Source organism: Prionailurus viverrinus, chromosome D3 (assembly GCF_022837055.1).
Source record: "Prionailurus viverrinus isolate Anna chromosome D3, UM_Priviv_1.0, whole genome shotgun sequence".
In the NCBI taxonomy this organism is placed as follows: domain Eukaryota; kingdom Metazoa; phylum Chordata; class Mammalia; order Carnivora; family Felidae; genus Prionailurus; species Prionailurus viverrinus.
Window position 1 is genome coordinate 40,216,680 of NC_062572.1, and position 12,645 is coordinate 40,229,324.

At 41.2% G+C, this 12,645-nt stretch overlaps 1 protein-coding gene across 1 annotated transcript; it reads left to right on the forward strand.

Annotated features, from left to right (window-relative positions):
• Positions 1-9,489: 9,489 nt before the first annotated feature.
• On the forward strand, positions 9,490-11,701 carry AKAIN1 (A-kinase anchor inhibitor 1; the record flags this gene model as incomplete). The annotated part of the gene is made up of 1 exon (XM_047826663.1): positions 9,490-11,701. A coding segment is annotated over one exon (345 nt), but the record flags the coding sequence as incomplete, so codon positions are not given.
• Between the last annotated feature and the right edge of the window lie 944 nt (positions 11,702-12,645).

Below are 12,645 nucleotides of genomic sequence, written 5' to 3' on the forward strand. Positions count from 1 at the left end.
TTCCACAGGACCCTGCATACAGATATTCAATAAATAACTTTATTTCATCATCTTCTTTTTAAAAAAATTTTTGTAAATGTTCATTTATTTCTGAGACAGAGAGAGACAGAGCACGAGTGGGGGAAGGGCAGAGAGAGAGGGAGAGAGGGAGACACAGAATCCGAAGCAGGCTCCAGGCTCTGAGCTGTCCGCACAGAGCCCGATGCAGGGCTCCGACCCACCAACCGTGAGATCATGACCTGAGCCGAAGTCGGTGGCTCAACTGACTGAGCCACCCGGGTGCCCCTATCTCATCATCTTCTATAGGACATTTCAATAAAAAGCTCTGTGTAGTTTATGGCAGTAGCTCGCCACGTTACAAAATGACCGGCCTGGCCACTGCAGGCACAGTCAGGGGTGTTTCTTAATGCCCTGTACTTGATTTAATGTGGGTGATGGTGGAGATAGTGGGGCATCACTCAAATATGACTTAGAAGTGTCCTGTACCTGCGAATACCTGTCTTGCCTTCTGTATCTCAACGCCAGCTTTTAGAAACTCTAAAATGTTCCTTCTGATTTGCTTGGAGTACATAGGAAAGCAGCATCGGTTTGGGGGTGTTAGCAGCAAGCCGGAAACCCAGAGGCTGTGACTTTCCATTGCTGGGAAGTCATACAACTTTGGCTTGCTCAGTGGTAAAGCAGGGCAGCCAGGACAACTTTGTTAGCAGTTGGCATAAATGAGTGAGAGCTAACATCTGGTCCTTCATGGAAAATTCCTGTACTTAGAGCTGGAAAATAGACTATCATTCCATTAATAAAGGGACCCGAATTAGTTCTTGTTCTCTGTGTTCCACAAGCTAGTCATTGATGAATGATAATGCTGTCTTTATAGTCTCAAGCAATCGGAGGGGAAGATAAAAAATGGGCTCCACGGTCCCCATCAGGGCACTGTGCGTTTTGGAGAGTGTGGGCAGGCTGTGGTGATGGAGCCCTAGCCTGCCCTGACAGGGACTTCTGTAATTTGCATACTTAGTGAGAAAAGACCAGAGATAGAGACGCTGCCTATGGATACAACGTCTGCCACACTCTCCAGGTGATCGAAGGAAAATCACGAATCAGGTTCTGCCTCGAAATGGGAACACTGACCTTTTCTAAAACACAACCCCACTGGAATATAATAGGGTTAATGTAATAGAGGCCAGTCGCACATAGGTCGTTAGAGAGAAAAAATTGTGAATTTTTACCAGGAGGATCTTCCTCTGGTCCTTAGAAGCATGGTTTTAATGGATATAAATACAGAATTAAGACCCAATTATTAGCCACTTGCGTCGAGTTCCCGACACCTTCCACTGAGGAGCAGAAGAGGGCTTCTGAGCTCAGTGTCCTCTGTGGAAGACCGGTCCTCAGGGAGTGGGCTGGGTGTCACAGGGATGCATGACCATGGGGATGCCTATGTGTGTGTGTGTGTGCGTGTGGGTGGGTAATGATTTGAGGTGGAAAGACACTGAAGACAAATTTAGTTACATCACATTCTTGACTTGGGTGTATTTATATTGGGCATTTAGAGTTTAAAGCTAATTAAATCGATTCATCATCTTTTGTGAAATACCCGAATGATTTTGTAAATGCTAATTAGGATAGAGGACATTTGCATCATTTAAAATTAGGCAATTGGCCATGTACAACATGTAGGTGATTCATTAATTTCAAGTAAATGTAATGCACGTAAGTAAATGGCAAGACTCTGAGGATTTCTCTGGTTGGTTCTGCCTTCTGTGGGGTTGTAAGGCACTTTTTCATGCTGCATTTTTATTACGGGTCTCTACCAGGATGTTCTCAAATGCCACATCCTTTCCAGTGGATTCCATAGATGCACCAGTCAGTTTTTACATCGGATGAAGCCAATCGTGTGAGCGCGGGCTGTGCCCTGGGCACCTTACCCAGGTGGGGGGCCTAGGTGGTTCCTTCCTCCTATGCAGATGTGTTCTCACCACTGATCCAAACGGTGAGGCCACAGCTGATGGGGCCAGAATGAGCCACGGGCCTTCCATCAATGGCTGGCCTAGGAGGAGGTGGCCTCGCATGAAAGTCCTTGTTTTCAGGGATAGTGTAGTAGGCTGAGTCTTTCAGTATCTTTCTCAGGAACTTCAACTGAAGATATGTGAAGAATCAGGCAGTTACAAGTCGAACTTTAGCTAAAATGCCCTCAGAAAGAAGGCAGCATGTAAAATCATGAAGCCCTACAAGTAGTGATGAATAAGCAGAAACAGGGGTAAGTAAATGCCATGAAGTCAGGGAGACTCCAGAAGAAAAGGAGAGCTGTTGGCTGGAAGCAGCTGAGGGAGAGTTGAAACTATTTAATGGCAGAGAATGATCTAGATAGTCCAGTTACTAGAGATATACTGGATGATTCCAATTTCTGAATTGTAATGTGAGACTCAAGCCAAAAATTTTCATGATGTCTGGTTAGGACGCGTGTATCCCAAGAGTAATCACACTCCCCAAGAGACCTCCAAACTTAAGGTAACAGAAGAGTATCTTTCCTTGCACGCCAAAGAGCCTCCTACACGGTACACACGTGTGGTTTCCCTAACTCCTTCTTTACTTTCAGTTTTATTGAGATAGAATTGACATAGGTCACTGTAAAGGTTGAAGGTGTACAGGACAATGACTTGACTTCCATGTATTGTGAAGTAATTACCATCCATCATCTCATATAGATGCAAGGAAATAAAAGAAAAAACTTTTTTCTATTTACTTAATTGTCTTTTAAGTGGAAGTTTGTTCCTTTCAACCCCCTTCCTCCAACACCCCTATCCTCTTTCCCCCACCTCTGGTAACCACAATTCTGATCTTTTCCCCTACAAGTTTGGTCTTTCTTCTTTCTTTCTTTCTTTCTTTCTTTCTTTCTTTCTTTCTTTCTTTCTTTTTTCTTTCTTTTCTTTCTTTCTTTCTTTCTTTCTTTCTTTCTTTCTTTCTTTCTTTCTTTCTCTTTCTTTCGATCCCACATCTAAGTGAGATCATACAGTATTTGTCTTTCTCTGTCTAACTTAGTTCACTTAGTACAGACGTGAGATGCCCTCACGTCTATCTATGTTGTCACAAATGGCAGGATATTTCTCTTTCATATAATATATATATATATGTGTGTGTGTGTGTGTGTGTGTGTGTGTGTGTCTGTGTGTGTGTGTATATATACACCCCACATTTTCTTTATCCAGTTCATCTGTTGATGGACACTTAAGTTGTTTCCATGTCTTGGCTATTATAAATTCTGCTGCAATGAACATGGGGGTCCAGATATCTTTCGAGATAGTGATTTTGTTTCTTTTGGAGAAATACCCAGAAGTGGAGTTGTTGGATCATAGGATAATTCTATTTTTAGTTTTTTTAAGTTTATTTATTTATTTTGAGAGAGGGAGAGAGAGAGAGAGAGAGAGAGAGAGAGAGCGCAAGCAAGCATGAGTGGGGGAGAGGCAGAGAAAGAGGGATAGAAAATCCCAAGCGGGCTCTGCACTGTGAGAACAGAGCCTTAGGTGGGACTCAAACTTTCGAACTGGGAGATCATGACCTCAGCCGAAATAAAAAATCAGACGCTTAACTGACTGAGCCACCCAGCGCCCCCTATTTTCAATATTTGGAGCAACCTTCATACTGTTTTCTACAGTGGGTGCACCAATTTACATTCCCACCAACTGTGCACAGGGGCTCCCTTTTCTCCACATCCTCACCGGCATTTGTCTCTTAGCTTTTTGATGCTCACTATTCTAACAGATAGGAGGTGATATCTCATTGTATTTGTAATTCCTACTTCCCTAATGATTACTAACAAGCACCTTTTCATGTAGCTGTTGACCATTTGTATATCTTCTTTGGAAAAATGTCTATTTAGGTCCTTTGCCCATTTTAATTAGATTATTTTTTGTTGTTACAGAGTTGTATAAGTTTTTTTAAAATGTATTTTGGATAGTAACTTTTTCAGATATATTGTTTGCAAATATTTTCTTCCCTTTTTGTAGAATGCCTTTTTAAAAAATGTTTTTCACTTTAAAAATTATATTAAATGTTTATTTATTTATTTTATGAGCGAGAGGGAGAGAGCAGGGGAGGGGCAAAGAGAGAGGGAGAGAGAATCCCATGAAGGCTCCACACTGTCAGCACAGAGCCCGATGCAGGGCTCGAACTCATGAACCATGAGATCATGACCTGAGCCCAAATTAAAAGTTGGATGCTTAACTGACTGAGCCACCCAGGCGCCCCTGCCTTTTCATTTATTGATCATTCTTTTTGTTGTGTAGAAGCTTTTTTGTTTGAGGTAGTCCCATTTGTTTTTAATTTTGTTGCTTGTGTTTTAGGTGCCTTATCCCCAAACTTGTTGCCGAGATTCATTCCAAGGAGTTTTTTTCATATTTTCTTTTAGGAGTTTTATGGTTTCAGGTCTTCAAGTCTTTAATCCATTTTGAGTTAATTTTTGTGGCTAGTATAAGAGAGTTTCATTTTTACATGTAAGTATCCAATTTCTCCAGTACCATTTATTGAACATACTGGCTTTTCTCCTGAAAAGTATTGAATATTCTTTGCTCCCCTGTCCGATATTAGTTGACCATACATACGTGGGTTTATTTCTTGGCCCGCAATCTGTGTCATTGGTCTGTATGTCTGTTTTGGTGCCAGTACCATACTGTTTTGATCATTGTAGCTTTATAACATAGCTTGAAATCAGGAAGTGTGATGCATCTTGCTTTTTCTTTCTCAGGATTGTTTTGGCTATTTGGGGTATTTTGGGTGCTTTATATAATTTTTTTTTTATTTGGCTGTTATTGTCTAAGTGCTCTGCATGGCTTTTAGCCTCATTTTTGTTCCCCACTTTTCCCATTCCAGCTAGTTGCCACTTTGTCCCATACTCTTCACTACAGATATTCATGACCCAGAGCAAAGTGGTGATGAGGGCCACGAGGGTCACCAACCTTGCAGGTCACCAAAGGGATACTCTAGACACAACACGGCATGGGCTGCCTTTGACTTTTTAATCAATTTATCTTCATAATGGATAGAAGAAGATGTGATGATTTAGCTCAGATATTAGGTCGCAGCTAAATTTAGGGTAGAATCTCTCTCTCTCTCTCTCTCCTATTAAGGAATCAACTTACTCTTATCCTTACATTCCCCCTTCTGCCATCCAAAGACAGAAGAATAGCTGTATAGCAGGGACGTTTTAGAGTTAGCACATATGTAGTTTGGCTAAGAAACTCTTTCCAGGAGCCAACATGAACCTTTTAAACTATTCTGTTTGTCTACACATTTATGCTCTGTAGTGACAGTGGACAGAGCTGCGTATCATATTTGACTTGCCATAAATATGTACTCTTCCTCTTCGAATTAGCCTTGGCCATTACACAGAAGTAACTTCAAAAACCTGTAATTGCCTCTTTGTTTTAGCATTAGAACGTCCCTGAGTTTCAGTATGGCGTATGGCTGCCCAGTTTGCACCTATATTTCCTACCTAGCCTCCCATGTGGCTAGGTGTGGCCGTGTGACTCAGTTTCCCCCAGTGACATGTGAGCAGAGTGATGTTTGCAACTTATATGATTATTCTTTTAAAGGAAATCATCTTGGGGCACCTGGGTGTCTCAGTCAGTTGAGCGTCCAACTTTGGCTCAGGTCATGATCTCTCAGTTCGTGGGTTTGAGCCCAGTGTCGGGCTCTGTGTTAACAGCTCAGAGCCTGGAGCCTGCTTTGGATTCTGTGTCTCCTTCTTTCTGCCCCTCCCTGCTCATGCTCTCTCTGTCTCTCTCTCTCTCTCTCTTTCAAAAATGAATAAACATTAAAAAAATTTTGTTAAAGGAAATCATCTTTATCAACCTCCATTTTCTCTTTGGCTATCTTCCAGTCCCAGATGGGATATTGGTTAACCAGCTCTACTCATGCAGATGAGGTCAATATAGTAGGAAACGGCAGAGCAGGAAGATAGAAGGATGTTGACCCCTTAGATAACCTGGTGGAGCAGAGCCGCCTACACATTGGAGTACCTCTGGACTGATGCACGAGAGAGCAATAAATATCTTTCTCGTGTGAGTTTTCTCGTGCATTTTTGAGTGTCTTTGTTACAAAGGCCGAGTCTATGCCCTAACCAATACACAATGGTGGACACTAAGTACTCAGGAGCCAGACGGGGGTGCTGAGTAATTGTCATGTCACACACATTGTAGCATTTGATGCCTTCTCTGCTTAGTCTGGTGTAGATTTCTCATTTTATTCTGGGTTTTTGTTTGTTTGTTTTGAGGGGACAGAGGTGAGGATTGTCCCTTTGTTTTGAATAGATTCATCTTACCTTGTTTACTAGACTCTAAATCCCTCAGGAAATAGTGCTAGTGACACAAATGCTGCTGAATAAGTGACAACTATCTGTCTCAAGGGATAAGAGCTGCTTGGTCTTCCGGAATGACTCCGTATTCTCTTCTGTGACATCCTTTTCCTGGGTGTATCAATTCTGTTGTTAATGAATCAATCCTGGTGAACGCCACCCCCCCAGTTTTCAGTCCATTTTCATGGCAGCAGCATATGCGAATACAGGAAACATCTGAAATGATGATTTTGAATGAGCAATGATGCCCATTCTATTTATCACTCTAAATATAAGCAGGTGGAATTAAAAATTCTCATGATTGCACTTTAGTCAAATGTTCGATTCATGATCATTCTGCCATGCGTGAGTTAGTAATACATTTGCTGCATAATAAAAGAAAGTTCAAGATAACAGTGATTCAAATAAGATACATATATTTTTTTCTAACATGAAAGAGGCCTGGAGATGGGCAGCCAAGGGATGATATGTGGCTCTTGGTCATTGGGTTTTCAGGCTCCTTCTAACTTTGTCTTTGCAAATCCCTGAAAATGGTTTCCATTCTGAAGATTCCCTCATGGTTAGCAAAAACCCCTGTGGTAATAGCCAGTGTGTCAGAGTTGCAGGCAGTGGGATGAGGGGAGGGCAAAGGACCTTTATCTGCCTATTTCCTTTTAAAGACCTTTTTTAGAATTTTTACTAAATGAACTTTCACCTCATTCGTCAGAACTTCGCCATGCCCAGTTACACAGCTGCCCAAATAAAATCAAGGTTTTGTATTGTTTTTAACTAAGGATGAAGGGGAAGCATCAATGATGGGTAGACTGCCTCCCTTATAATTAGAAAATTCTCACTAACTAGACCAGGGGTTGGCAAACCATGGCCTGTGGGCCAAATCTGGCCTGCAGCCTACTTTTCGTAAGTAACGAGTTATTGAAACAAAACCATGTGCGTTCATTTATACATTGTCTAGAGCTGATTTAATGCTACAGAAAGCAGAGCTGAGGAGTAGTCACAGAGATGGTATGGCCTACAAGTCTAAAATATTTCCCATCTGGTCCTGTTGAACAAGTTTGCCAACCCCTGTTCTAGAACATGGAGGACAGATTCTGATACATAAATGACCTCATTCCTCGGGAGGCTATTAGAGGAGCAGGGTTGAACCTATTATAGATTCAGTAATAATCTATTCTCCAGCCCCAGTGAATTAAGTCTACTAGGCATACATTTGGTCGCAAGTAACATAAAACCTGACTAATAGCGGATTCAACAAAGAAGCGTTTATTCATCTCACATACCAAGAAGTCCAGAAGTACAAGGTCCAGGGCTGGTGTGGATGCTGAATAATGCTTTCAAAACTAGACTCCTTTTCTTCCCTCAGCCGTGGCCAGAATGTTGGCTTTCATCTCCTTGCTTATTGGAAGTTGCCCGTGGTACCTAAAGGCATTATGTCTGCGTCCTGCATAGGAAGAAGGAGTAAGTGTCAAAGGCCAAAAGGGGCATGAGTCTGTCCCTTTCCATAAACTTTCCCGCGGGTTCTCATCGGCCACAACTATATTCTCATGACAACTGCCAGCAGCAGAGCATTCTGGGATGGTGAGAACATACATTGGACTCATGAGTGGGGCAAACAAATGGAGATCCTGTTCGAAAGGGAGACAGTAGCAGTATGTCTGTACAGGGCTCCTCACAGTTAACTGGGCCACTCTCGCACCACGTTATGGTCTCATCTTTCTTTCTTTCCTTTTTTTTTTTAAAATTTATTTAATTTATTTTATTTTTTTAATTCTCCATACTTTATTTTATTTATTTATTTTTATTAATTTATTTTTTAAATTTACATCCAAGTTAGCTAGCATATAGTGCAACAGTGATTTCAGGAGTAGATTCCTTAGTGCCCCTTACCCATTTAGCCCATCCCCCCACCACACCCCCTCCAGTAACCCTCTGTTTGTTCTCCATGTTTTGTCCCCCTCCCTGTTTTTATATTATTTTTGCTTCCCTTCCCTTATGTTCATGTGTTTTGTCTCTTAAAGTCCTCATAATACCCTCTAGTTCCACCCACGTAGTTGCAAATGGCAAGATTTCATTCTTTTTGATTGCTGAGTAATACTCCATTGTGTGTGTGTGTGTGTGTGTGTGTGTGTGTGTATGTATATGTATGTGTATATATATATATATATATATACCACATCTTCTTCTTTATCCATTCATCCATCGATGGACATTTGGGCTCTTTCCATATGTTGGCTATTGTTGATAGTGCTGCTATAAACATTGGGGTGCATGTGTCCCTTTGAAACAGCACACCTGTATCCCTTGGATAAATGCCTAGTAGTGCAATTGCTGGGCCCTAGGGTAGTTCTATTTTTAGTTTTTTGAGGAACCTCCATATTGTTTTCCAGAGTGGCTACACCAGCTTGCATTCCCACCAACAGTGCAAAAGAGATCCTCTTTCTCCACATCCTCGCCAACATCTGTTGTCTGAGTTGTTAATGTTAGCCATTCTGACAGGTGTGAGGTCTCACTGGGGTTTTGATTTGTATTTCCATGATGATGAGTGATGTTGAGCATTTTTTTCATGTGTCAGTTGGCCATCTGGATGTCTTCTTTGAAGAAGTGTCTATTTGTGTCTTTCTTTTGCCCATTTCTTCACTGGGTTATTTGGCTTTTGGGTATTGAGTTTGGTAAGTTCTTTATAGATTTTGGATCCTAACCCTTTATCTGATATGTCGTTTGCAAATATCTTCTCCTATTCTGTTGGCTGCCTTCCAGTTTGCTGATTGTTTCCTTCACTGTGCAGAGCTTTTTATTTTGATAAGGTCCCAATAGTTCATTTTTGCTTTTGTTTCCCTTGCCTCCAGAGATGTGTTGAGTAAGAAGTTGCTGCGGCCAAGGTCAAAGAGGTTTTTCCTGCTTTCTCCTCGAGGATTTTGATGGCTTCCTGCCTTATGTTTAGGTCTTTCATCCATTTTGAGTTTATTTTTGTGTGTGGTGTAAGAAAGTGGTCCAGGTTCATTCTTGTGCATGTCGCTGTCCAGTGTTCCCAGCACCACTTGCTGAAGAGACTGTCTGTATTCCATTGGATATTCTTTCCTGCTTTGTCAGAGATTAGTTGTCCATAGGTTTGTGGGTCCATTTCTGGGTTCTCTATTCTGTTCCACTGATCTGTCCGGACTGTACCGGACTGTCTTGATGATTACAGCTTTGTACTACAGCTTGAACTCCAATGGTCTCACCTTTCCTGCGTGCCCCTTCCTATAACAGCTCCTGAAATTAATTTTGTTCTTTTTACCTCCCTTCCATACTCTTTGATAGGTGAGAAACCTGGAAATGAGCCTGAAGAGGTGAAGCTGCAGAAAGCCAGCAAACAGATAGTGCAGAATGCCATCCTGCAAGCCGTTCAGCAAGTGTCCCAGGAGAGCCGGCAGAGGGAAGACAGAACCGGTGACAACCAGGGCAACTTCCAGCTGGGCGTGGGGGAATTAACCAAGAAGCATGAAAAGAAGTAACACAGTGGATCTGGCTCTTGTCATATGCCTGGTTACCAGCCTTCCTCTTAGTATAGGATGCGTTGCCAAAACGTTGCCAGTAAAGCAAACCAAAGTGTCATCAGCACCTAGCAGTAGAATGAATTCGTGCTAGTCCTTGGCTGAGAAGCACTGTTTTGAAAAAGTGCATTAGAAGATTCTGTTTATATTAAGGCAGTGCCTCTGAAACATAGTGGGGCCAAATACAACACTGTAATTGCAAAAGTAGTTTTGCAACACAATTTATTTTTAAGGTTCTTTTTTTCTAAAGATTCTGTCTTGTTTGTTTACTTTCGCCCTTGATGCATCTTTCTGTGAATCTAACCAGCAGTCCTTTTTGCTGAAAAGTACTTTGTCCTTTATAATATTTTAAAAAGACATGCTGGAGAAGTGAAGGAATGGAGTTTGTCACCTTCAAATATGGAATTAAAGGCTTCACTGAGTTCAGGTCTCAGATCAAATTGAGCAGAGGCAAACTTTATGGCTTAGTCCCTCAGGTCTTACAAAGCATATATTTATATTAGTTTTTAAAAAGGAGGAGTTTAACTTTTCAAGAACTCAGTTTTTTGGTCTCAGTTCTCTCAAGTGTTTGATACGGGGTGTTTACCCTCTGTGCAGAAATCCTTGGGAAATACAGATTTCTTTTTCCATGTCAAAATAAGACAAGTGATAGATCTATATGCATGCCTTGCCCATGACTCTGTTTTTTAGCAGCCCCGTGAAGAGCCACTAGACCCACAGATTCCATGCTGGGGATATACTAGGGTCTGATTATGGGGTGCAGTGTCCTTGGAAGGAGCTGTGGGGCTTTATAAATACTATGTTGTCATCGGGCTACACATTTGCAATAGTACCTTACTAGTGGGAGCCTTTCTTTTCCCCTCCACAAATTAAAGTTACATTTTTGAGTTATAAAAATCATGCACATCAGGAATAAATAACCCTGCAAATGGGAAAAGCATTTTTCAGCTCTCTGAAGCATGACAATACAGTGGGAACAATAAAGTAACTGTTTCGGGCAATGCAGTATAGAGATCTACGTGTGTATGAAAAAAGCCATCTTCATTGCCATAGTATGACTTCTGCTCCACTCCCATGTGGATAATGCACATCTTTCTGAAGTCATTAGAACCCCATAGTCTGGGTTTCACCACAGTTACTGAGTTGGTGCTACTGAGGACAGAGAGAGAATTTGACCTTTAGTAAAAAATCCTTTGGCTTTAGAATATCGATGTCTACGTTTAATAGTTTTTTAAAAAGCCAGTATTAGCATATATGGTATGGCTGATATTAAGATCTACTTAGAGAATTCCAGTATGCTACACTTTCCAGAATGGATACTATTGATGATAGTAAATGAATGAAAACAATCTCTTATCAACTGTTGGGCTATCTCGTATGATGCACAGATGGAATAAATTCACAGGGAGAATGGCCATGAGAGGGAGCAGAGGGGGTTAAAATTTAAATGTGATTTATTCATAAATATTTTTTGTGTCATGAACTCATGACAATTGAAGAAGGAGTTTAAGTTGATCTGAAGTCATATAATTGATATATAATTGTACAGTGTACTTAATGGGAATGAAGGTATTAAGGGAAATTATTCGGAAGGATCTATAATAAAAAAATAGACCCAATGCTTGTAGTTTGCAACACCATGTCTACTGAGATGTCTGGGCATAGCCACCCCTGGACCTCGCTGTCATTATCGTGTGGCAGAAACACAGAAATGTATCATCTTTCCTCTCTGGTGTGTCTGTGCTAACCCAGTGGGGATCTTTGAGAACATCTGATTAACCTCTGTATCTAAATATTATTTGTAAATAAAACATACCCAGCTTTGAAATATGTTGCCATTGTAAGCCAAGTTTCCTACACCCTACTGTTTGGCTCATTTCATCTGTGGACCTCACATTCGTATGGGACCATGAGGCACCCCAAGATTACCAAACCCCTAGATGTCATGACCCCGAGAGTGCTCCTCCCATGGGCCTTTACTGTCAGTCTGTGGGGTGGTGGTTCCTGAGGCTTGGGCAGAAAAGGACCAGTGGTAAGAAGTGACCCTTTGATCTCAGGAAGTGAAGGTTGAGTGGATCCGGAGAGTTGAATGTCTTTCATTATCTTTCTGAGATGGAACATCTCAAGGAGGAAGAAGAAAACAAAGTTAATCGCTGCCCTCAGTAGATCGGTGCCGTATTGGCAGAATCCTAAGAAAGCTCAGCCGTAAAAATAAACCCATCTGTCAGACTCTTGCCGATCTCTGTCAGTATAAAGTTATTGGCTTTGAAAGGAGCCTATGGATCCTCATGTGGCATAGGATTAAGGTGGGCTTCCACTTGCTTATTGTCATAAACCAGCACACCGCTTTTGGTTTTGGGAATTTCATCTTCTTGGTTTACGACATGATAAAGCATACATGGGCCTCCCAGCTCTGTGTGATCAGCCGTTCATCTTTTACTTTGCCTGTCTCTGGAGTGGACCAAAGAGAAAAGTCCTTTTATGTGGCTTTTCTGTATTAATCTATGCAGTGTGAACAGTATAAATAGATACAAAAAAACATACTGCTTCCTGGGCTTTATTTTTCTTCTCTCTCTTTTTGAGCTGCTTTGTATTCTCGTATGGTGTATTATCTTATTTCAGGTTACAAAAAATGAATGGACCATTTAAAAATAAACATTGTTATTTATGCCAATCAGGAATGAATATCTATTTTCAAGGTGTTAAGGTCTCTGTGAAAAAAATGTTAAAAGAAGGAAAATTTGAATTTATCCACTGTAACAGCCATTCCAA